This window comes from Ostrinia furnacalis, unplaced genomic scaffold, assembly GCF_004193835.3.
Source record: "Ostrinia furnacalis isolate ACB-3 unplaced genomic scaffold, ASM419383v2 OfSCF6787, whole genome shotgun sequence".
In the NCBI taxonomy this organism is placed as follows: Eukaryota; Metazoa; Arthropoda; class Insecta; order Lepidoptera; family Crambidae; genus Ostrinia; species Ostrinia furnacalis.
In genome coordinates, this window is record NW_021137026.1 from 70,507 (window position 1) to 97,820 (window position 27,314).

Genomic DNA, 27,314 nt, shown 5'->3' on the forward strand with positions numbered 1-27,314 from the left:
AAAATCTGCTAAAAATTACACCCTGTATTTTTATTACATCGATCGTTAGGGTTAAGTATAAGGATGAAATCTATCTAACAAACTTGATAAATCAAATGAAAGGAAAACCATGAAATCTTCAATTATTTTAAATATGTACAGGAAATTGTATGGTATGGTAGAGAATTTTCGAAAAAATTCGTAAATCTTTGAATGCAGTTCTCTTTCTTTTCAAAAATAAAGGAATGTTTTCTTTCAGTAAAATTTTCTATCTACAGTATTAAGAGTACTTTCCCTCCAGGTGGCATTACAAAATTCCACCCTGTATAGTAAGTACCACAATCACAACAACATCAAAACCATATCGGTAGGTGACATACTTTTATGCTGTCAATATGCGATTCTCCCGCCTCAAGGTTCAGCCAAACCAACGCGATCAGCCGGTAGGCAGCGATGGCGATCAGAAACGCATTGATCGCCATCGCTGCACGCGATGGTTTGGCTGATCCTTTACTCTTGTATGGCAATTGGCAATGGGGACTATGACGTCATCATCAAAGCTGCAAGCAAAATTCTAATTTTTACAGTACAATTGAAATCTAACACGATTTTCAAGGCTGGAATGAAGTGTTGCGCTTGCTTATCTCTTTGAAGTTGACTTGAGATCACCCACACAATTTTAATCTATGATTCAGTAGTTAGCAGTTACCTATCATATCAATGCAATTGCCGATTAAAGATAACAGGGCGATCAATAGCTCATACACAAATAAATACTCATGTTTATCACGCACAAACTTCCTCTTCGTATGCTTTCAGCTAAAGGATCTAATTGAAACATTCGAACTTAGAATCACCATCAAATCTTATTTGAATCGCCACATAGACATATTGCAAACTCCTACGCAAATTCTATCACTTCAAATAAAAGCCTCCTGGGAACTAGGATACAAAATTCCACTTGTTACCAGTCTTCCTAACGGTTCAGACTTTAAGGTGCTTTAAGTTACCTATTTTTAATGTCAGTGTGACTTGATGGGATTTTTATCCCAACGAGTAACACTAGTTTTGGTGTGAACAAACGCAAAATTTTCACCATAGAATTTATAATAAAAATATTTACCTGATCAGCTATACACGGGTGCCCGAGCGACCGCCAGAAAAGGCACTTGCAATGCCGGCACAGGGACAGGGTCTCCGCGTACTGGGCGTCTTCTCTCAGTCCGTACAACCTGGGAAGCAATTATAATGTAATCATATTGTTTATTTTATGCCCTTATATCCAGCTACTAGCTTCTACGCCTTCTACATTCGTGGATATCGCTCTCTCACAGAAAGAACACATCTCTGAATCGAAAAGGCGGAAGAGGTAGGCAGTACATCACCACAAATTTCAACCACGTTTTGAGCAAGTAGACACATTTAATTTCCAGAATCATCATCATCAGGTTCAGGTCATTCAGTTTCCAGTAAGGACACGCTCCTGTAATAATTTACCAAATGATGAATTTGGCCTACACTGTCTCGCTAGAGCTAGACAGCAGGTAGCCAGACTGCTGGTTGCATAGACAGAGTTTTCTAGGATGGATAAAGGTAAAGGAAAAAATGCTACCAAATACAAATTAAGTGCCCATATGGAACAAACGTGGGTTAAGTCTGATGTAAAGTAGGCGCACACCGTTGATTTTTCGTCGGCCGATAGTTTAGTCGGGCAGTTGATCAGTATGGGCATGTATGGGAGTGCGCACACTACGCCGATTCAATTTGGCCGATTCTTCATACAATTTAAAATCGGGCACAACTATCGGCCAACTAAAAATCAACGGTGTGCGCCTACTCTTACTCTTCATTGTTCCTCTGTTGAACAATAAACAAACAACAAAAGCACTTACTTCCTAAGCTGATGGAAGGTCTTCTTCCAATCCACGTCCTTATCGTCCTTGTCCTTCCCGAGCACGCCGTCAATCTGCTGCCGCGTGAAGTGGAACGTGACCAGTTCGCGCCAGATCCGCTGCTCGGTGCACACCGACGCCATCACGTTCCACGCTGATGACGCGGACTGAAGAATAAATAAATAAATAATAAAATAAAATAAAAGGTATTTATTTCAGGCATAGCCCATAAAAGTGTTAGTAACAAAGGTCTTATAAACTATGGTTAGTAAATCACACAGTAACCTAAACACAATTAACGAACGACAATTTGGTGTCTTTAGTAAGATGGACGCGTGTCCAGTGCTGCATGATGTCACTGTCCACGTCCAACCTCGCCGCGACACTCTGCAGGAGGCTGTTGGAGCTGCCACGCACACGGTGGATCAGGGACGCCGTGCGCTTTCTTAAAATGGCATGAAGGCATGAAGAGAATCATACCGCAACTGTTACATTTAACCGCCTCTGTGGTCTAGTGGTAAGACCACCTGCTTCAGACGCAGAGGTCCCGGGTTCGATTCCCAGTGGGAGCAGATTTTTCCGTTCGGTTTGGTTGGTGGTAGGGCTTGTTCTAAGTCCGCCTGGCTAGCTACCACCATCTTACATAAGTCTGCCGCCATAACAACAATGTCAACAGCATTGTTGTGCTCCGGCAGTTAGAGGTATTAAGATAGCCAGTTCCTCCGTGGTTGAAGATTCCGGGTGAAACTCGCTTCCACCTTCGGCCTGATCGTCACTTACCATCAGGTGAGATACAGGCTAAGAGCTTCCGCGTTGTGGATAAAAAAAATACTTTCAACTTCAGATTCCTTATTCGAGCAATTTGATGGAAAGTTCGAGGCTTGGGATCTCATCTCGTTGATTGAGAGATAAATTCCGGATTTGACAAAAGACTAAAATCGGGACATCTAGGTTATGTAGGTAAATAAAATGTAGAGTTCTAGAAGAAAACGAACTTAAAGCTCCACAAAAGTAGAAACACACACCCTACTCATATGGTTTTAAACTTAGGTATAATAATACTAGGTACAACACAATAACTGAAACTTACGTCCAAATCCCTGTGATCCGATATCCTAAGTAGAATTTCTCTAATGCACTCCTCAGGCAAATCGTGAAGCTTAGGCATTACTTCTGGACCAGGCTGAAACAAAAACATTACGTTAGGTAAGTATAGCCAGCTAGCACAGTGCAGTGACTGAGAATAAATGGAAGTGGGTAAAATAGATAAACCTTTTTGAAGAGTTTCTGTACGGTGATTCCCATCACTGCAACTCTAGTGTAAACTTTGCCTCGCGCAGCGCGTATAGAGCCACCACCAGCGACGGAGAGAGTTACGTTCTACTGACTTACCTCCTGTATACGGATGCTGTTGGCGATGTGGTTGATGCGGGCGATGGCGGTGTCGTGGTGGCCCCACAGCGCGCGCGAGCCCAGCGGCCGGCCCCAGCAGGCCCAGCGCTCCGCCTCGCGTAGCGCGGAGAGAGCCACCACCAGCGACGGAGAGAGTTACGTTCTACTGACTTACCTCCTGTATACGGATGCTATTGGCGATGTGGTTGATGCGGGCGATGGCGGTGTCGTGGTGGCCCCACAGCGCGCGCGAGCCCAGCGGCCGGCCCCAGCAGGCCCGGCGCTCCGCCTCGCGAAGCGCAGAAAGAGCCACCACCAGCGGCGGAGAGAGTTACGTTCTACTGACTCACCTCCTGTATGCGGATGCTGTTGGCGATGTGGTTGATGCGGGCGATAGCGGTGTCGTGGTGGCCCCACAGCGCGCGCGAGCCCAGCGGCCGGCCCCAGCAGGCCCGGCGCTCTGCCTCGCGCAGCGCAGAAAGAGCCACCACCAGCGGCGGAGAGAGTTACGTTCTACTGACTTACCTCCTGTATACGGATGCTGTTGGCGATGTGGTTGATGCGGGCGATGGCGGTGTCGTGGTGGCCCCACAGCGCGCGCGAGCCCAGCGGCCGGCCCCAGCAGGCCCGGCGCTCAGCCTCGCGTAGCGCGGACAGAGCCACCACAAGCGCGCGGAGAGCGTTCAGGTTCTGCTTTGATGTGGCCACTGCGGAATATTATGATCTTGGTACTTGGTACTATCAATTAATCCTAGATATACTAACAAGAGGGCACGTAGAGCGAGTCAGTAACTGCACTAAGTGCGACCAGAGACCCGACTGGTTTTTTCGAGTATTGCCGTGAGTCACACATAAATCATTGATTTCGATCAAGTACTTAAGTACTGACTGATGACCTATAAATAGTCTTGTCAAGTAGGTAGGTATATCATCAAGATACAAATATATTCCATCTATGTATTGTTTTTCACAGAGATTGAATGCAGTCCAGGCAGTCTTTTGTTCAATCCGAAGTTTTAACCAAGCAGCAAAGCAACCAGTAGTTGGCAAAATGCCACGGGCCCCCGACCCGAGGGGGCTCCGGCCCAAGACCCTAATCGCACTAAGGCAATGGTCCCGGGGCCCCCTTAAAAGTAACCCGAGATACGCCAAACGCCCCATGCACAGAATTTGCCTCGGATGGTATCATCATCATCATCTCAACCATAGGACGTCCACTGCTGAACAAAGATCTCCCCCAATGCTTTCCATGTTACCCGGTTGGTAGCGGCCTGCGTCCAGCGCTTTCCTGCTACCTTTATGATGTCGTCGGTCCACCTTGTGCACCACGTCCCAGGCTGCGTTTTCCGGTACGCGGCCTCCATTCCAGAACCTTGCTGCCCCATCGGCCGTCAGTTCTGCGTACTAGGTGCCCTGCCCATTGCCACTTCAGCTTGCTAATCCGTCGGGCTATGTCAGCGACTTTAGTTCGTTTGACTTACTTGACTTATGGCGACCACGGGCTGGAAGACGTAGCGTGGGCAGGCCTCCTACTAGGTGGACCGACGATCTAGTAAAGGTCGCGGGAAGAGCCTGGATGCGGGCAGCGCAGGACCGTTCATTGTGGAAAACCTTGGGGGAGGCCTTTGTCCAGCAGTGGACGTCATTTGGCTGAAACGAACGAACTTGACTTATGGTCCTATGTCCCCTAGAAGGGGCAGAGGGCGTCCACAACAGTCCTCCATCGCATTCGGTCTTGAGCTATGTGTTTGATCTCGCTCCAAGTCTTGCCGATCTTCTTCGTCTCGTCTTCCACGTTAGTTCGTTTAAGGATGGTATAGTTACGCTGAAAGCAACCTTACCCTGATCAGCCAGCTGCTCCAGCATGCTCAGCAGCAGTTTTTGCGCAGCACCAGGCAGGTGCGTGAGCCGCTGTCCGCCCAGCAGCAGCTCAAGTAACGCGCAGATGTAGTTGAACCTTCGCACGTCGCGGACGGCTGACGAGAAGTCCAGGCGCCGGACCGCTTCTGATAGGCCGTTGAAACCTGCAATCTTTAAAAGAACATTGTTGGGTGAGGTAATATGTGGTTAAATGCAGAAGCTGATTTTCTTGTTCGGCTCTATGAGGTAAGTAAGTATTTGGTCGATGGAATAATATCGTAAAAGTACCGAAGTTTGCCTTACGCAGTTCGTATCTTCATGTAGCATCGTGTTTTCCCTAACCCAACAAGGGTTTCATTGGCGCTCAAGCTGTAGATCCTAGCCGTAAAGATCGTGCCACTACACGTCACACACGTAGAAACATGATACCTACATATTAGTATTGTATACTCATTTTATGATCAATTCCCCCCTCTCACTTAGATACTACGTCGAGAATCAAGATGCTGGTAGGACCAACAGCTCTTTGAATTCGGAGGATGGAGAATCTTGGAGTCTGTTTGGACCTATGGAGCCTGTGAGCTTTGATCTAGATTGAAATAAGTATCTTAGATGAAGATGGCTTACTTCTCGGGTACATTTGATTGTGATGTGGCAGTGTGGAGGGACTCTGGAACCGGATTCGTTTGTTTTCTCACTATCTTCGCCTTCTTGTGACCTGGAAAAAATAAAGGTTCCTATTACCACTTTAACTAAGTAAGTCAATGAAGAGGATCGTGATCATAAAACTAACCCTGGAATGTTATTATGCGCCTGTGTAGTGAGTCCTTGCGTCTTAATTATTTCCTCATAGAACACATCACTGATTAGATAATTAATTAGTTCATCTATTTAATTAAATGCCTATCCTATTGTATTATGTTGCATAGTCCGTTTTGTCATAGTTTTATTTCTCCCTACTTTCTCGTAGATATTAGTAAGATTTCTAGCCTCAGTGAGACGCAAGCAATAAGCCGTCTATTGTCCAACCCGTCATATCCAATACGTCCAGTGAAAGCCTTTCCGTTCGGCTTAGCATTGAACTCGGCTCAGCCCCCGGCCTCGTCTGCCCTTAAACAAGCTTTCACATAATTGCGGTTTCACTGCGATTATACGCAGGAATCGTATGGTACAATAATAAGTGTGTTGGGTTGGGGCTTTGTTCGAAAGGTATACTTAATTGTGAAAAGGTAATGTGTCATTGGCAATTAAGCCTTCACTACGGTCTCTTTCCACGACCAATCGATGAGCATTGATGCGTCGAACTACATATTTAATTATTAGTTCACTTAGACTCAGACGCGGATCCAGCTTTCAATAACCCTTCTTCTGGCGCAGTCGGGTAAAAAAAGGTTATGGTCACATCACAGAAAATCCCGAAAATTTGCCAAGTGCGATATGACTATTTTCGCTACTGTACTGGACTACAAAAGTATTTAAATTAATCTTCACATAACTGTTTATAAAAAAAACTATCTCTCTTACTGATTGACATGATAGAGTATGTGGACGCTGCGCATCACCGGAGTCTGTCTACTTATTTTTAACGTTAATTAACTTAATTAACGGCTTAAATGTGTAGTAGTCGTATGTTATGCAATATTACATCATTACAGTTCCATGTATCCCGCCCACACTCGTTAAGAATTCAAAAATAAAACGGGGAAATGTCCGAAATACTGTAGTGAAAATAGGTCGCTAGGCATTTGGTAAGCGTGACCCCATTCGGAGTCCAGGCTTGTCTGAACTGTTCTGTGGTACAGTAATATAGGATATCTGAGGTCCCTTCAAACTGGATGTTGTTATCAGGTATGTTCCCGTAGAATAGTCACGTTGGGATCGATTATATCGGTTTAGATTAGAATAGTCGATAGTCAAAGCATGCAGTGGAGTGATCACTCACCAACGTTTCGATCAGATTACCTTTGCCCGCCACTTTGTCTGAGTGGATTTCGCAACCAAAACATTGAGGATTTATTTCATGCTAACTTTCTTAAAAGGTTTCTACATCGCGTCATTTGGCAGGATAACATCCTGAGATTTAGAGATAATTAATTAATGTGAACATACCCAACGTAGCTTTCACATTAATAATTAATTACAAGAATAAGCGTGTATTATCTATGTTATCATTACATCATGAAACTTCTGTGGTTGAGGATTCCGGGTGAAGCTCGCTACCACCTTCGGCTTGATCATCACTTTTCCATCAGGTGAAATGCAGGGCAGTTTCCCTGAAGTAAGAAATAATGCTCCTAAGTTCAAAATTTGAGAACAGCTGAACTGGACTGAGAAAAATTGGAAAAGTTTTCAGTAAAAACCGAAATCCTCTCGAGCAGAAACTTCTACTAGTTGTAAAGAGGAGCTGTTTTGCAATTCATACGAGTATAATTTATTAGCAATTAATTTAGGATAGAATAGAACAATTGAAAACCTTCACGTTCTAAAGATTAGTTTAGGATTAATGGAAGGCCACAACAAAAATAATGCCTCTTTGAACCTAACTAAACCTACATTGTGCACGTCTTCTTCACCGATTCTATTGTTTGTTAGCAATGCTAGGTCATTTAGACACCGTTAGCAAGAGCTCTAAGCACTGGAAAGGTCACTGCACTCTAGTTTATGCATTGTTAATGACACAATGAGTGATATTGTTGATGATTCAGGCAGGTTTTTGTTTATCAGGATCGTATTTTGTTTTTTAAATTTTATTTATTTCAAACCAGTATCTTTTGGGGTCGATTTATGAAACCAATTTCAGACTCTATTCAAAATCAAGCGTAGAGTCAAGCTTGAGATTGGTAACATTTGAAACCAATCTTCAATAATATATTCGTGTTCGTAATCTTCATTTAGTAAGCGGTAACAAATTTTAAATTGTATCAAGTGATTTTGTTTTGTTTAATTAAACGAAACTGGAGATTTATGCACCTAATGCATAAATCAGTCCACATTAATTAATCTGTGTAGATTTTAATTGCTTTTGTTTGAAAGCTGATACTTATTAGTTTCAGCCACTTACTTACGTGTTTTGCAATTTCAAAACTAAAATTAATGTGTAGATCATGCATAAAAAATAAGCATTTTCCAAAACTTTCTTACGTTGCAACTAGAGTAAGGTACACTTAACCCAATAAATAACTGTCCCCGGAATTGCCGGGAACCTGACAGCAATATCTGTCAGATACGTGACGCCTTTCCTATTTCATAAAATCCATATTCTATTTACGTAACGCGTTACTCAACTTTATAACCTCGGATTCAATTTCGTGTATCGAGATCGGATCGTGTGCACGAATACCTTACTATCTGGGGGCACGGCAGTGCCCCCGCCAAGTCGAGCGCGAAGCAAACACTGCCGTACCATCCTTTACTGGAACCATTTCGCCGCATTTTCAGGCCCCTATTTGAGAACCTCTGGATAAGACCAGACGCAGAAAATTTCGTCATCTAGTAAGCTATAATCACATACTTTAAATCCAAAATTTCAAGTCTGTAGGTCATTTAGTTCCGAAGTTAAGCGAAAGCAAAGTTTCGCATTTACGACACTCACTCACTCACTCACTCACTGATGATCATCAAAATAGAACTAGTAGTTCCCATTAACTCAGAGGGCTGAAATTTGGTACAGAGTTAGGGTTTAATGGCCACATAAAGGGAAAACTATAAAAACTAGGAAAATCGAAGATCTGGGGTAACACCACATTCATAATCAATACTACTCCGGCACCGTGGTGTTCGCCTGTATCGCTCACCGCTAGATGGCGCTAGCACTAGCAAGCGGTGTCCACATTTTTTTCCTTTCTAGAACCCCTCGTCGATTAAGGTGAATGTTGTGCAATTTGCATTTCGTTGATTTCGTATAATTATTATATTGTAAGGTTCGCTAAGGTTATATTATTAAAACAATTCTGATTCGTTCTCCATTTTAAAGGTCGTTGAGTTTATTTGTGTTTAATATCGTAAAAAAATGTTGATAAAATGACGACGTTAAATAATTTTGCCACGTTCCACAAAAAGAAGTGAAATCCCACCAAAAACATTCTGTAAAAGACTAGCCAAGTCTCGATGGAGCTGCTTGTTTATCTCTAAAAAGTAATGAAATCTAGACAAAGACGTGCCAAGTCTATGGTTCCTTACTGCGATTTCTTTATTATTATAGTTAATGTTGTGTGACTTGGCCGTTGAACAATCTTTATTAAGATAATCATACATTATAAATACGCAGCTTTACTGAACCTACAATTGACTGGTTATTGTTGAATCAACGTTTTCCAAGCGCAATTTTCCATCGTCAGTGGGTAGCGGTTCAGGCGACTGATTGGTGCAATGGTGTCATGGAGCACCTGGTTTTGTCACCCTTCAACGGCCAAGTCACACAACATTAACTATAATAATAAAGAAATCGCAGTAAGGAACCATAGACTTGGCACGTCTTTGTCTAGATTTCATTACTTTTTAGAGATAAACAAGCAGCTCCATCGAGACTTGGCTAGTCTTTTACAGAATGTTTTTGGTGGGATTACTTTGACTCAACGCCAGTCATGGGAGTTATGGAGTATACAGTTGATGAGATTTGCCGATATTTAGGTTACATAATCATATTCATAATGCATTTTGTCCTGCTTCCTACAAATATTATTAATGTGAAAGTCTGTGAGGATGATGGATGTGTGTTGCTCTTTCATGCTAAAACTACTGAACGGATTTTGATGAGACTTTACAGTGTTACAGTGAGACTTTACATCAATCAGAATAAACTGTAATTAACAACATTTCTGCAACAATTTTCTTTAAAATCAACTCATCATTATTTCAGTTGCCAATAAAATACAGCGCTTTATTTGGGGAGAAATACTAATTAATTATTTCTCATTTTAGTTTATTTGCAATATTTTCTAAGTTTACTGTGCGGACTGTACCGACCAATAATAAAACTGCACAGAAACTACGCGATAAGTACGCCTGCCTAACTTTACCTAAGAGAGTTACTAGACTCTCTACTCTAGAGTAGAGTTTCCCTAACTAATAAAACTGAATCAATCATGTAACACTGTTACACTCTATATGTATATTTGTCACTGTAAAATGGACTCCTATTTCATAATAGGGAAATTAATTTTCTTAAGAAAGCATTATAATTAGCTTAGACTTACTACGTCACTCCGCTCAAAGTTTAGATCGAAACTCAAGAAGTGGTAGAAGTAGAGTTTGTAAACGTAACTGAACCTATCTGAAAATTAAAATCATACATTTTCTCTGACATTTTCCTCGTACGAACCTAATCCAATTACTTGAGTCGAAGACTTGCCAGACATTATGTAAGAGCGTATGTATGTAGATTAGTGATATAAGCGAAATTTCGATCATCTGTAACGCGAACGCGAAGTTAACGTGAAAAAAACAATTCGCTTTGGGCAATTGCAAGCCTATTCGCTTCGTTGGATGCAAATTGACAAAAATTTGGGGAATTTAACAGTAGAATGTTTTTACGAGGGAAACGGGACGTTAAGTAGAAAATTTGTGGTAAAAAACGGAAAAAAGTTCTTTGTTTGGAACTTGTGGGTTTTATAAACTCTCACAAAGGTCTTAGCGTCAAACTTTATAAACCGCTATTCACCAATTAGGTTAATTTAAGCATAAAATAAAGTGCTTGTTATAGGTTACTTCCCGATAGCAGTTGCCAATTTAGAGTAAGTCAATCTTTTGAAAGGGTTTTATTTAGGTCTAAGTTTTATCTAAAAGTTGCGAAAGTTAGAAAGTCGCGTGAGTTTCAGTCAAACAAACAAAACAAAAACAAGTTAAAAATAAAAGTGACATAAGAACTTTTACTCAATACAGAACACATTCTGCTGAATCATCTTCATCGGGATTGAATAATACTTACCCATGACTTGCAATTGAGATCAATTTATTTATGCAATCGTTATGATACTGAAATAGTTACGATCGAAACAGTCGGACACACGATGATAGTGCAAGATGATTTATGTTGAACTGAAAATGGGTTTGGCTATAGCTCGCCTTTTATTATTTTGACCATAATGATTATCAATTTCCTCATTAATGTAAATTCGATAATATCACTATAATTCTGAATTAGGTTTAGTTAAGGCGATTACATGGCCGAACGACCTTGAGCATTAGAGCGAGACAACGCGCCTCCCGCCGCGCGCCCGCGCTTCTGCCCGATATCAAAGAGCGCTCAGAATACAGATGCGAAGCGCTGCCAATTCGAACATAACTGCCTACGGGAATGTTGACTCGATTTTAATTTACGCAGATCGAAATATAATGATTATATTTCAATTAGTACATCATTATACTTCAATTATTAGTACCATAACTATGAAAAATAAACTGTTATTTCCTCTTGTAAAGTTTGCACAAAAGGACATAAAGCAGTTTGAAAATTAGGCTGACGATATTCGTGTGTCTAAGTGAGCTTATAAACAGTTTTTTAAGTGTGTGTCCGAGTACCTACCTAAATGTGAATGTCTGTCTGTGCAGTTATTCAAAATATTGGTAAAATATTGGTCAACATTGAATAAAATATTTTTGATAATTGTATACAATTTTAGACTATACTTTCTCTGTTATTGTTTTTAGTAACATCGATGAATTTTTTGATATATGTTCGGCTATTATGATGAAATACAAGATTTTAAATTTTCGCGTTCCATTTCAACTAAAATAGATAAACACGGATCTCAACGCGACATTTTTATATGAGTTACATGTCAAGTACGGATACGAATACTGTGTGTCGAGGTACCGCCACTACAGTGTAACATTATGACAATATGAGGGTAGTTTAAAATATTTAAGCCCACCCGAACCGACGATTCCGTCAGCTGCCAGTCTGCTTGTGATTACGGCTGCATCATAGGCAGCCGAAAAATCAAGCCGCATACAAAAAAAGTATTTCTTTTCTATGCGGTTATTATTTTTGATTTGATTTTGAAATAAATCATATAAAAAAACTATGGAAAGCATTAAGGAAGTATTTTTATAATTTTTGTATTATTTTCCCATTTTCTTCATTAAACTTTAAATTTTAGGCAAAATCCAATATCTAATTACTACAAGTGATATAGTTATTATCATTGGAAAGAAGAGATAATTAGAAGCTAGAGATGTTTTTAAATTATCTTAAAAACAATCCACTAACACATTTCATTTTTCAACCAATTTCTTAGTTAAGATTTTTATCGTGTTTTGTACTTTTGTTACACTTTGGCGGCTTGGAATTAGCTATCCAATCATTATCTGGATATAAAATGTTTTTATTAGACTAAAGACATTTGGATATTCATACCAAATAAAAATATCGGTTGAAAACACGCGAGAAAAAACAAAGTAGTTTTAGGTCAAATTTCGGAAAAAAATCATAAATGTCAGTAAAATCGGAGGCATCAAATACCTATCACCAACAAAATAATTAGTCATTGATGCCTCCGACTGCATTTGTGAACACTAAGGCTTGTTTTTATCTTTTCAGTTCATTTTTACGCAGTCGGGTTTTTTGTTTATTCAATAATATTTTTTTTATAATATTATTATCAGGGATCGAAATAGGTGGTATCAATTTACCTAACCTTATTGCGACGAAACGATTAAGCTGGATGAATTAGAAATTCCCTAGGAATAATTCCGATTTTTTGTGGGGACCAATGAGATAAAAAAAATTCATACCAACCAAAACCAATGGACCAACGAGGTACCTTGTAAATTACCAGTCGAAACGAAAAATGCAGTAATGCACAAAAGTGATGTGACTGTTTCCAAGAAATTAATAAAATACGTTCCTGCTAATTACAAAATTTAAATAATCCTTTGTAAGTATTTTTTGTTGTCTTGTGATTTCCTATATCTAAGTGCATTGTTTTATTATTATTACCTACTAATACATAAGAAAAATATATTATGTATTGTTGTCTAGAATAAATAGATAAATAATCAGACAAATAAATCTAGAAAAAATAGATAATCAGGATCTTGTGTACCTATGTATTTAAATTATCTTAAAATTTAAATAAAGCCTTTACTTATTTAACCTCCTGGGGCCTGGCGTCATATATTTATTACATAAAACAAAAAAATAGAAATCAACGCTATCTGTTGAAATTTACCAGAACTTTTACGTTAGTTGGTTAGATGATGCATCTGTCCATCATTCTTAGCTGTGATTGGCTAGTGAAGTGACATTTATATTTTTTTATCTTTAATTGAACTAGCGACGGCGCCGCGACCGGGAACAAGTGGTTACTAATAATGAAATTTTTACTAAAATATGAACGATTTCTATAAGCCTTTGTTATTATTCGTTTTGGGATTTGAACTGTTTTCTTATCTGAGTATCATTGATTGTGAAAATACGTATGAAAACTACGAAAACCATGGTGAAATCTGAATGTCATACAGGTATTACATGAGGTCCCAATTACTAGTGTAAACTGACAGAGCCCAGTGTAATACCTGTATGACATTATACATTTTCTATTAAATAGCATACAATCTGATATTATTTTCTTATTTGTTTAGGTAGATATATGCGAATATAACATATAAGAACACTCAAAACTCAATTTTACTGGTAAAGTCGGCCCAGAAGTATTATCAACACCTCAAGTCACTTTGATATTTTTTATGATATTAAAATAATTTCATTAGGCACTTAATCAAATTTTTTTTTATTTTTTTTATTGCTATTGACCTTATCTACATCACTTAATGTTAATTACACATTGGTGTGATGCATTTTTTTATCACGAGGATTTTTTAATTTGAGTCATCCATATGAAATGCAATAAAATTTTGAAATACTATTTAAAAAANCCTTAAATAAATATTACCTGCTCTGGTTTTTCTCTTTCAACCTAATACATACTTAGAATGTGTTAATTAAAAATACGCAACGCTTTATTAATTAGGTAATTCACTTAAAAAGTGAATTCATGAATTAATAACATTCAAACTAATAATTTTTATTGATGTCTTGATTGATTTTTATTAAAACTACATTTATAATCCACCAACAAATTACAAAACGGCCATCTTGTTATTTCTCAACCTACCCAGGTACATGTCCAGTCATTTAGAACTCTCAAGACGCATTCATCCGTAGAGCGCATCCGCTTATTCTGCGAACGGGGGAAGGGAACGCGGACCAAGATAGGTTGGTCGGCGTAATATAGTGCAATAGTTTGTCTTTGAGAAGGTCGTTGACTTGGGATTCTCCTCGTAGCTGCATGAAATGAGCTGAATATTCTAACAATGAATGACACACAGCAAATAAACAGTATGAAACAAATACGTGTTTCGTAATAGGAAAGTTGTAATTTGAAACAGCTGCGTTTATTGAAAATGTTGGAATGCGTTTTTCCTGTTTACATTTTATAACGCAGTTGTGATTCACTTCATTCAGTTCGCCGTTGCCTTTTCAGACGGCCATTTTTAATTGCATTGTATCATTATGAAAATGTTGTAATTGTATTTGTTTCGTAAATTTATTTTCTGTTATAAATAAAAATATAAATTGAGTAATTTTAAAAATTAAGTATACAGTTCGCTTAATTTTATTACAGCATAGTTGGAACAGTAATAATAAGGGAATTAATCAATACATATTGTACATTATAAGTACCTAGTTTATAGCTAACGTAATTTCATTAATTAAATTGCACACACGGTTACGTGTACTTGCTTAATGCATTAAACTGCCTTCTGCAATAAATCTGCGACTCAATTTGTCTTTCTAGCACGTCTAATGCATTTTTAATTGCGACTTGAGCTGTTGCACGCGAGAAAGTGGCAAATGGCAGCACGACGATATTTAACTATGCCTTTGCCTGTAGCCAGTAGCGTAGCTAGGTCCAAGGGCCCTGGGGCAAAAAAAAATGGAGCCCCACTGCAATCTAAACTGGTTAGGTTTTATCAAGTTTATTGACGCTAAGCTTACTTACTCCTGATACAGCATTAATTTTTTTAACCGTTCTCTTCTCTTCACAATAAAACCCACATCGATGAAGAATAAAACGCACATATCGCTATCCGTCAAATTTCCCTAGTTATAACTTTCGAATTTCTCTACTATTTATTTTGAAAATGAGAGAAATTTTCAAAGTTCAGTTCAGTTGAGATTTTCTGGTAAAGATTCGGGGGCCCGCCGAGCTTGGGGGCCCCGTGGCACTGCCCTGGCTAGCCCCTTAGTAGCTAAGCTACGCCCCTGCCTGTAGCCCGGTAGAGCCGCCATATTGGGGGGAAATGAAAAGGAAAGTGAGCTGTCAACGCACGAGCTGAGACAACTGAAGGTGAAAATTAGCATCGACTTTGTAGCTCGGGCTCGTTTATTAGAAACCAGTTTCTTGCTCTTGCCCGTGTTTTTTTCCTTCCCCATGGCTTACGTGAGCGTAAGCTTATGTAAAGTAAATAACTTTAATAGACTTTCCGTCTTTTTGAAAATCTTTGAAAGGCAGCAGCTTTGTTCAACAGTCGACAACATTTAAAGTTTCGAATAAAAAAAAGCAATTAAAAAACGAACAGCTAAATTGTGCATCATAAAGTCAGATCAGAGGAGCCGCTTGTAAATTATTCGATAGGATTAAGATTAAACGTTGGTGAAACGATCCAGAATGTTCCTGTAGTGAATTAATTCCGGGTCGGCGCGTGCGCAGCTAATTCTGCCGGTCGCATGTTGTAAACCAATGGAACGCATTTTTGTTGAACAGTCAACAGCACATCAGACTATACATTATAGTTGCAATATCGTCCCTATTGCAACGACATAAGATGCCACCGTGTTTAGCTTGACAAGTTTTCTACCAAGAGACGCTAGCAAAAGTGATAGATGATTGTGATCATCACGCATCTGACTGAGATATATCAGGGGGACAATTATAAAAGTCACGAGAACTCTATGAACGTAATATTGTCATTAGTTATGTATTAATTAACCCATCCCCGGTAATATAATGCAAGAAGTTGTGTATAATATTGTAGAGTCTAAAGGTGTTACTCAAGAGTCATGCAAGACCATTTAGAAACCATATTTTTCCTGGAATATTATCTTGAAGAGTAAGTAAGTAAATCCGGAATATACCTAATAGTAAAGTCGTCCTCAATAGGTAACTCACGCAAGGCAATTCCATTACATCTAAATAATATTAGTCTAGAAGGTATCATAACACTGCGAGTGATTCCGCAATATATTAAATCATAATCATATAACATTTTTAATGAAAAGGTTGAAAGATTGCATACTTAGTTCTTGAGCGAACAATAAGTTAGTAAAAATGAAGATATAATATCCGATAAAGAAACAATTGCAGAATGCAAGTTTGGTTACGTAGAATATAGAAGAAGATCCTATAAGACTCGTACAAAGTAGGCAAAGACATGTATGACTTGTATCGGTAATCCGGAGGAAAATAACGCACGTGTTATACGAACACAGTAATATGCGTTGCATAACATACAATCCCTGACCTTGTATTGCTGCGACAAACGGACAGCGGGTTCAACTTTTATTATTATTGATACGGCCTTGCACTCACGTGCTGTGTTGATATAAAAGACCCTAACGCATGTGCATATTTCCTGGAGAAACTTCGTTGGGATTTATGCTATAAATAGCAAGCTTTTTAACTCTAACGAGGAAGCTCAAGCCTGCATTTCACCTGATGGAAAATGATGATCAGGCCGAAGGTGGAAGCGAACCTCAACCACAGAGGAATTGGCTATCGGCAACGGTTCTACCTAAAGAAACACATCAATGCATTCATGTTATTATGACGACAGACTTAAGTAAAATGGTTGAATTCACATAATATCCAATCATATTTTTGTCTTAGAGAAATTTAGCTGGGGCATGCTATGGCCCACTTATTTATACCTCATACATTTGCAAAATCACCTCATTATCAATAAAATATTTGTAAAATTCGTTCTTAATTGCATCGAAATCAATATCTTACGGCAATTATAAAATACAGTTAACCTCTTTACAATATCCGTTAAGAAAATAAATCACTTTCTTACTTATGCATCTATCGAACTAAGAGTAGAGAGAAATTAAAAGATTAAAACATTACAAAAGCTAAGCCTAAAACTTTTATAAACAAAATTGCTCCGTAAAATTCTCTCCTTCACAATTTCTGCTGAATTGAGCCATAATCTACCAAGGTCAGCTGAGGCGAATGTGTCTTGAAGAATACCTCTGAAGAGAACATAATATCGTCTTCTAATAAACAGTTATTCCCGAAAGACCATTCTATTTTGTTACGAGACGTTATGCCTTTTCTGAAGTAGATAATGGACGTTTCGCAATTTTCAACGCCCAATGCTCTTTCTTATCAGGAATTCTATTTCTTTTGCAAGAATTCTTAGGACTTTCATGAAACAGACCAAACTGATCAAGCGTGGTGAATTTTCTTATCTGTAATTTTAGACCCTAAACCTATTTACCCGGCTGCGCCAGGAGGGTTATTCATTTCTTTAGGGGATTTTTTACCCAACAAACAAAAAATGCTACACTCTGGCAGGTTGCAATAAAAAGCATAAAAAAAAGAAACGTGGAAAAGGACGTGCCTGGGACATTAATTTGAAAATAGAACAGTCCATAGACAGAATAGTTTTGCCAGCCAACGTTCGTGAGGCAAGCCCCTGACTCGGCACCCTGGCTTTCTGCCAAGGATGATCGGCCAACGACCAACCTTTAATCACTTCTAGCCGCATCTGTAAACGTTCTAAGCATTTCCATTCCCGTTTTGAGAGTTCAAATAGTTTTGTTTCGTTCCTGTAGCAATTAAATGTCAACTGCTAAATCTGGACAGCAGTAAATTCCATGTTATTTATAGTCGATATCGTTTCAGGCCCGTCCTCTTTTAAAGTTAAGGGTATGAGGAATGTAAAGGATGTACAAAACTAAACAAAAAGAGAATTCAACCCTGATAGTACTAATAATGCTGCCTCTAAATTAATGCTACTAAATTAACTAGCGGAAAAATTGAGGCGACTTTTAAGGCCAGGAATTTAAATATTTAATGTGACCAGTACGATTTTTGATGAAATTGATGAATAAATGCAATTATTTTAAATTATGATTTATCACAACTTAATAAAGATTTATTAGGCTGATGACTTATTTCACACAAGTCGTGTAGGTATGACTGATATTATTGTTTTGTTAATTATTATATTTAAACTTTTAGCGATTTATAATATCTATTAATTAATCATTCGATGTACCGCAGTTAATCATTGTCATAGTTGCTATGACATTATTTTTATATCTATTTGAATAATTTACTTGGGTATTGGTGAATACTTTTAGAAATATTACAATTCACTAAAAATTTTAACCCATTTGGTATTAACTTTGAAGCATTTTGTCCTTTAATTTTTTAATCAAAATTTAGTTTTTTTAATTGAACCACGGACTTGGAGACAACATGACAAGAAGTACCCTTTGAAGCACTATTATTACTGCCTATCACAGAATCATTTATTATTGAACGAAACAACACACAAAATTATTAGCTATCATCTTCAATAAGTGACTCTCACTTCGGGCTGTCAAAAATATCTGCAATTAGAGGACATTAACCAACATTATTTCCATTGTAATGTTTCCCGCGGTCGTTTCGAAAATCGCCATTGCTTGCTTGTTACTTCGCTTCGTTACGTCAACTTAGAATTAAAGCGTATCATTACAAAACAATGAAATTTCGACAAATATCAGGTTTTAATGCAATAACGAGTAGATATTTACTGCTGAAATAATCGTGGTGAAATATTTTGATTGGCTTCAAGTAAACGTGAACTGAAAACCGTTGGCTATATTTTTTAATTAATAAATCAATTACTATCCAGTCTAGATTAGAGAACTGAGAGATTATTCTCTTGTTAATATGAAATTAAAATAAAGAGAATTTTATATTGCACAAGCTGTAGAAAGTATTTTGTATTATTTACGATATAACTGATCGTTAACACACAAAATTAGAATGAATTTTCTCGAAAGGAATAAATTAAAGTCGTGACAAACAGTAGGCATGAATGGACGTAGCTGGTGCTGGTGTAAGCACCGTGAATCATCATCACCACCCATATGGTAGATATTGGCGCCGCCTGTCTGTCATGATGACCACATGACCAGTGCTGCCGCATGCCAAGGTAAGGTTCTGGGTCAGATCCTAGAACCATGCATGCAGGCATAATCTTATTCCACTTAGGTAGGTAGGTCCCTTACGCTAGCTCTGCAGCATTGAATTGAACGCAAAGTTGGACAAAGTCCGGACATCTTCAGACAAATCCGCATAGATTGTAGCCCTAAATGTGAGGTAATAAAGCATCGGTGCTTGCAGTCTGTCACGCACGTCATGGCGGTCACAAAGGCGGCACGGGCCCCATAGACAATAGTGGAAAATTAATTACGGAAAAATCGCAATTATTCCAGTGAAAGCGTCGCGAGTAGGGCATAATATCGGAAGGTTTTCAATTCCGATATTGGATTCCGATATTAGATCTCAATATCGGAATTCCGATATTAATATCGGAATTGAGTTCATGTGCTATAAAATTAATATTTGGTTATATTCGTAAGAATTCTGGATTGTTTACAATAAAATAATGATTTTAATCAAAATCTTTAATTTGGTACAAAACAGCACTTCATAAAATTGAAGTATTTTAAAACCATTTTTACATTATGGGTATGTATGACAAGAGGCAAACGAGCAGACGGATCACCTGATAATGAATGGTTACTGATAATGAGCCTATATGGACTAGCAAATAATTAAAGTGTTTTGTAAAATCACAGGTATCAAACAAACTTTTACTCCTTCATTATAATTATTACCCTGTTTTATGTTGGCGGAACGAATTTTAGAGTCATTCAAATCACGTGTTACAAAAATTGTAGAGAGCGGTAAAAAACTTGAATATGCTTGTAATTTGTTCCTTTTTGATTATCGATGTACAACTCACAAAACCACTAGCCAGGTAGCCAGCTATATGTCAGCCATAGGACGTCCACTGCTGAACACAGGCTCCGATGCTGATTTTCACAATGGCCGGTTGGTGGCGGCCTGCATGCAGCGCCTTCCTGCTACCTTTATGAGGTCGTCGGTTCACCTTGTGGTTATGAGTCCTACGCTGCGCTTTCCGGTACGTGGCCTCCACTTCAGAACCTTGCTGCCTCATCGTCAGTCTGTTTTGCGTACTAAGGCAGAACCGTTAGAAGACCTTATCACAATGGTCGAAGACCTTAATCTTGTCGCGACAAGGAAAAATTTCCGTGCTTTTAAGCGGTTTTGTGAAAAATATTATTGGCAGGTAGTTGCTAATTGCTCATAAGATAGGCCCCCTTAATTGATATTTATTGTCCGTGGTGCATAATCTTTTCTTAAAGGTTTTAAACCTTTGTTTGTCACCTGTCATCCGCTTTGCAATGGAGGGAAGTCGAACCTTAACACTAGAGTGCTCGCGCGGGTGACATATGTCACCCAGGGTGTAAAATTTGTAAATATTTTTTCAAGGTATCGAGCTACAGTACTGCCTTCTCAGGTATTCTTCGAGCATGTATTGTCGCACATTTTAGTAGTAACGCCATTTTGCTAGACGCATCAACGTGAGTGCAGAAAACATTTAAAGTGTTTGGGTGACGCATGTCCCCCGCGCGAGCACTCGAGGAATTGTTTCGATCCCCTAGCGTCGCGGTTTAAAATCAAGTTTACTTTCATGTAAGCTCAAAGTTATAATATTTAACCATTTTTTAAACATTTACAATAATTATATTGTTTCATAAGCATAAACTGATGCAAGAAAGTAGTTGTTTTAGATTGTATGCAATGTAGTAATAATTCACCTAGGACTATAAAATTAAAAACCAGGATTCTTCTGGGCTTGCGAGAACACCAACTAGCACAAAGCTTGCCAGTATTGTGGCAAAGGACGATGTGTTTTTTGCACAAGAGCAAGAAATCGAAGCAAATGTAACAAGTGGAATAGGCGTTTTTGTCCAGATCATCAAATCATATCGTGCCCGAGTTGTGATCAAAATATCACAGAATAAGATCTATCTATTGATTAACTTTCTAATTAGGTGATATTTTTGCCAAAATAACGGGTCAAACGACTATTTAAACTACTTTGGTCTCTTCGACTCTAAAATATTGGAAAAATATTGAAGTATTTCTTTTGTTTTATAATAAGAGTTCATGAAAGAATTTCTCACTTTTTTTTAATTATTTAGTAAGAAATATAGTTGATGTTTAATATTATAAATTGTTTTTCTTGTATTAAATAAGATTAGCAAAAATAAACCCATATCATAATGGGGGACATATGTCACCCGCGCGAGCACTCTAGGAGTATTTAGGGGCGCGAGCGCTCTAGTGTTAATTTCGAACTCCTCCTATGTTCTTCTGATTAATTTCATTGCGGGTCCAATGACAGTTTAACTTTCCCCCGGGACAAACTTGACCTTCATTGGTTGGGCTTTTGTGGCGGTCAAGCTGTAGATCCTGGCTACACAGGAGTTGCAGTGCTGGGAACGAGAGGTGGGAATAGTCCCGTAAGACCTTAATCGAGTTTCCCAACAGGTAGGCCTTCGGATGAATATGGAAAAAACGAAGCTTATGTCGAATGTCCATGTTGCTCCTTACCCAGTTTCGGTTAGGAGTTCGATTCTCGAGATTGTTGACAAGTGAGTATGTCTATCTCGGACAAATGATCAGCTAGGTAGTTAGATGCAATTTCGAGAAAGAGGTAAATCGTCGAATACGAAGACGAAAGTCTTCAATTAGTGTGTGTTACCAGACCAGTGATGATATACGGCTTGAAAACGTGGCATTTGAATATATCAGAAATGAGGAATATATTTGATCTAATCAGAAATGAGGAGCTCCGTAAACCAGCTAAGGTCGCTGACGTAGTCCGACGGATTAGCAAGCTGAAGTGGCAATGGCAGGACACATAATACGCAGAACTGACGGTCCATAGTCCAGTAAAATTAATGTTTGAAAGGAAGTTGAGATGTCGTTCGTTGTTGACCAAGCACCTATGGCAAATGCTTAAATTGATTTAGAACAAGTTAAATTAACCATAAATAGTAAAGATATTAAAATATTTGCAGTGGAACAAAAAGTGATGGTGAGAAACATGAGAAAATCATTGGTCTTGTCCTATCATGTACTTTGGGCTTTATGGCAGGTTGTGGCGAGTTTAAACGCTTTGTTTAAAAATCTCAATTAAAACTTTTATCTGATTCCGATATTACGATATTGGGTCGCTCAATATCGGAATTGAAATATCGGATCTCGTAGTCCGAGATTCCGATATTACGAGATTCCGATATTCATGCCCTAGTCGCGAGAGTCTAACGGGTTCAGTTATACATACATGTGACGGACAGTTAGTGGAACAAATAAGTAAGTCCTACACAGTACAATTATTGTATTTTTTGAGTCAAATTGATCATTCTGGAGATCTCGTAGAAGAACGGGTGCTGACGGCATGCATAACATAAGCTAAACACTGCGGAATCTTATATTAATCCTAACAGGAGCTAGGTACTTATGAATTTTGTAATAAAACTGATAGCCTGATGTGCTGCCGTAATTTGGCAATAACAATAGGCATAGGGCAAATAAATCGATCGCTGATTCAGGGAGATTTTAAAAGGGACAATCACCTGCTCGTTGGGCTTGGGCATGACTTGTTAACCCTTTCACGGCGGAGGTGCCATAGACTTTGAGATCGTGTTTGAAAGTTTTCCAACTTGGAAGGAGGAAGTACCTATGTGGATTCAGTAATAATATTATGTTGCATACCTACCTACTTATATGAATTGAATATAAAGTGAAGAACTTTAACGTAAACCATTTCGCAAACACTAACAAGTTTTAAAATAAGTAATTATAATAAAACTCTGTCAAACTAACTGTTATTAAGTAGTAATAAACTAACGTTATTGAAAAGCAAGTTATTTACAATTTCCTACAAAAAAGCAAAACTTCCGCTTATTTGCATGTATGCGACGTAATTATAATAAGTACATATTACGTATTTGTCGTGGATTGCCAACGTGCATGACTTTCCAAACAGCAAAATATTTTTGTATGACTAAACTATTAACAAAATAACTTTTCCAAGTACGCTAAATATACGTTAAGTATTCTTGTGTTTTTAGGATTAGGTTCACTACAATAGCCCAGGTAGTAACTATTTTATAAATTAATATTATCGCCTGTTTTTTTCAGTTCTTACTTTTGATAGTTTTATATTAGTTTTATCTGCATTTTTCTTACTCAAGTATGACCTTTCGCAACCTAAAGTCACCTCTGACCGTTACTTCAACATAAAGGTCAAACTATTTTCAGCTCCAGTTAACAGCATACTGAAATGAAATTAGATTTTGCCAAAAAGTAAAAGCTCATCACAAGAACGCAGTTGGAGTGATTCAAGATACCTAAAGAGATTTAATTTAAGCAGACGTAGGTATAATTGAAGAATTAGAATTCCATTTCGCATACGAGGTCGTACCAATCGTATACGAATTAAGATTGGGTGCAGATTCGTATCCAAATTGTAGACGCCATTTAATTTTAACGTTAGAGGAAACAAATTTAAAAAGCTTAATAAAAGATTTATCATCGTTATGGATTGATGAAAAGTTACCATGATGATATTTTAATTCTATTTTTTAAGAATACGCATTATTATACAATAAAAAATAGCGAAAATTCAAGGAGAGCTGACAAGTTCGACCCTGAAGCATCATAGATTTAGGAGACTCAAAGGTACAAAACGAAAGCCTAGCTATGATCTATTTATCAAAAGCTCTTCAATAAGTTTCTAAAGAGAGATCCAACGTGAATAACTAGTTACCTCTGTAATATTCGGGGTTGAGCCTAACGCGACACAAATCTGTTTGGCAGTCCCACCGACCTATTTATGAAATAGAATATGACCTCTAACATCACTCCGTATGGTATGCTTTGGCGTGATAAGCTTTAGCAATCAACTCCAAGGATAGAGGAAGCTCTTTTTGTCGTCTGTATCTTTTATGAGACAACTTTTTATGTTTAAGAAAAACCACTACAAAATTGTAGGTAATTATAAGAAAAAGGGAGAAGAAAACGCAATCGCAATCGAGGTGATGTCCCCTTGAAATGAAGACAAAGATTCAGTAATTGTGGAATGACTAACAACAGACTTAAATACAGTAAAAGTAGATACGGTTGATATCAATGATAAGAACATACTGATATCTAAAATCTAGATGTTACTAGTATTAATTGGTCCATTAAACAGACCGCTTAGTCACTGATCAGGTGATGGTTTTGTCGTACTTCCATGCACCTGCAATGAGGGTGCAATACTACAATCACTGCACCAATCTGGGAACCACCAAACAAAGTGTTACATTTTTCTCAGGTTTTGAAATATAAATAATTGCATCCAAAACCTCTTGAGACAAGAGTTGAAAGAATAACAAAAGTTTAATTCAAACAGTTAAGGACTAAGCTCTTCTGAATCTTCAAAAAAGTCGAACTACTAAATTATTGTAGAGTTATTATTAAATCATACCTACTATTATTTTTTACTTAGCCTTATAATAATTGAACTTAAATTCTAATAAAATTCTAATTTGCTAATTGGAATTGTACGTCCTGTTAAATTTCGACCATGGCCCGGATTCTTCGATATCTGTTGATAAGTCAATTCAGACAGACGGATTCAGATCACAACGCAATTTGATGTGATCGACAATAACTAGTAAACAATATTATTTCAAAAAGTCACTTTTTGATAGAAACTATAGGAATTTAACTGAAAAGATTTTGACAAACATGTCTTTAGCTATAGGCTCTTGCTTCGAGCTGCCAGTTGTACGCACAAGCACAGCGCATGTACAACAGACAAAGGCACATCAAGCTTTATACTGTGGCATCTTGTTTAGTAGTAACAAGAGTGATTTTACAACAAGTATACATAGATCAGCAAACTGTGGCTACGAGCCAAACAGCCACCTTTCCAGGCAATAATTACCGTCACCCAATCTGATACTCATTTGTTTGACAACAGTGTCATCGTGAATCATGTATCACATTACATAAAGGCGGAAGACAACAATACAAATTAGTACAACACAATCGCAGAAAAAAATAATACAAACATTGGAAAATTTTGTGTAAATAATAACTTAAAATGTAAAAAAAAGTATAATCATTCATTTTGTTTCGTTTTAGGTATTATCATTATTTGTTTTTAATATAAATAATTCATCGATGTAGCAGCTATTTAGTGGCGCTTAATGATCCTAGTAACTTATAACATACGAATGTACGAGTACAATGCATAAATATTATTAGTAAGGAAGCAAAATATATCACTCACTAATAATCTTTCTGGTACTGTATAGAAAACAAACTATAAATTTTATAGTGAAAAGGGACCTTATCTATATAAATTCTAATATAGAGGGTGCGAAGGCTGTTCAAACGGCCAAGGCCCAATCTCCGCCTCGAAAAATAGGTCAAGGCTCAAGGCCAACGGGAACCTGATGTTGTATTTGAGCTGCAGCCTCACCGAGGGACTGAGAATCCGAGATATTGCGCAAATAAAGTGCTACATCTTTTACCAAGAGGACGAGAATCCGAGATATCGAATAAAGTTCAGGGCAACTCATTACACCAATGCCTATTTTGGAAAAGGTAAATGAACTGCAAAACGGACGGCTAAAAGAGTCGACTGAGTCATTTAATCAAGAAACGGCAAACAATTATCAGGATTTATTCTTAATTTGGCTCATTGCCTGATAAACATTTAGAAAGCCTTTGTGTTAAATTTTTACATAATTTTATTTGAATAATGATTTTTAATTGTTTTGTTGGGTTGTAAACTTGTAAGGACTTGGAGCAATCTATCCGGAGAACTACTTGATTTACCATTTTAGGACTTGGACATTATGCTAATTGCTAATGCGAAATAAAACTGGATTGCATCAGAGTGCTGCAACAAATCCAGGATATCTCAAAGTAGCAGCATAATGACATAATTTGAGTTTTAAGTGTGCACATAATAGTCCCAATGACATAGAGAAGCATTATCACTTTCTAGCAAACCGTTTAACAGAATGTAGCCCAGTATGTTAATGGAGTTGAACAAATCGCTGAAGAAATGAGGAAAGCATATCGACAGCACTTATTTGAATTAAAGAAAGAAAGCCAGTTAAAGCCACTTCTAATGGAATTATGGCAAATACGAAGACAAAGCTAGGGAAGCTTCTTTACAAATGACAAAACCTGATGACCAATTTAGGCATTCGGAAAAGCAAAAGAATCATGATAAAAAATAAAACATTGGCGAAAATGGTATTGCTTCAGATGATTCCAACCAACAACCATGATTCCAAGCAATCATTTTTTAGCTGCACTTTAAGATTATTTTGAACATACACATCACACGGAAGCACTAATTAAAAATATTAAAGTCGACAAGAGGATTATAAAAATAACCAAAGCTGCTGAGTATTACAGGAGATATAAAAATAGCCGTATCCTTTTTCCTGTAGCGACGTGTTTCAACGGATCTTGAGTCAGATTGGCTTTTGAATGTTTAGAGATCCGTAGAAAGAAAATCCTCAGTATTGAGTTTGGGTATTGCGAGCTGGGTTTGTTACTAGTAAAAATGGTTCTAAGAATACTGACTCATTAGTTTTCACTGTTCAGTTAGATTTTTGGTTGCTTTGATATGAACAATCAGTTATTGTTAGTCAATAATTAAGTTGACGAAACAGTTAACTCCCTTTTACAAATTCAAGTGATTTTCAATATTATAAACCATTACAGTATCTTCGGAAGATTTTCCGTACATAAAGGGTACAGTTATCAATCCATTACCAAAATGGGAAATTTATGTTATCTTTCCAACTCCTCTGTGTAATAAAATACAGTAAGAAAAGCGAAGCCAACAAAGTTTCAGAAAACTACTTACATAACAGTGTAACATTTTATAGGTCACTAGGTGGCTTAAAGTATCCTCTGCAATAAATTAGTGTTCTTTGAAGAATCTAGGAAATACTCGTACAGATGAGTGATTTGACCTGGCTAAGACTACGTTTCAGCCTGACCTAGTTTGAGG

The 27,314-nt window shown here is 37.9% G+C and overlaps 1 protein-coding gene across 2 annotated transcripts in view; it reads right to left on the reverse strand.

Moving 5' to 3' along the window:
- LOC114362825 (F-box only protein 32) overlaps nucleotides 1–27,314 on the reverse strand; it is a 32,376-nt gene that overhangs the window by 1,858 nt on the left and 3,204 nt on the right. For both annotated transcript variants that reach the window (XM_028318364.1, XM_028318363.1), the window contains 6 exons: nucleotides 5,751–5,841; nucleotides 5,105–5,294; nucleotides 3,789–3,970; nucleotides 2,962–3,054; nucleotides 1,872–2,038; nucleotides 1,103–1,211 (listed from right to left, as the gene is read on the reverse strand). In XM_028318364.1, the coding sequence (XP_028174165.1) occupies nucleotides 1,103–1,211; nucleotides 1,872–2,038; nucleotides 2,962–3,054; nucleotides 3,789–3,970; nucleotides 5,105–5,294; nucleotides 5,751–5,841 (832 nt within the window). The remainder of the gene's footprint in view (nucleotides 1–1,102; nucleotides 1,212–1,871; nucleotides 2,039–2,961; nucleotides 3,055–3,788; nucleotides 3,971–5,104; nucleotides 5,295–5,750; nucleotides 5,842–27,314) is intronic.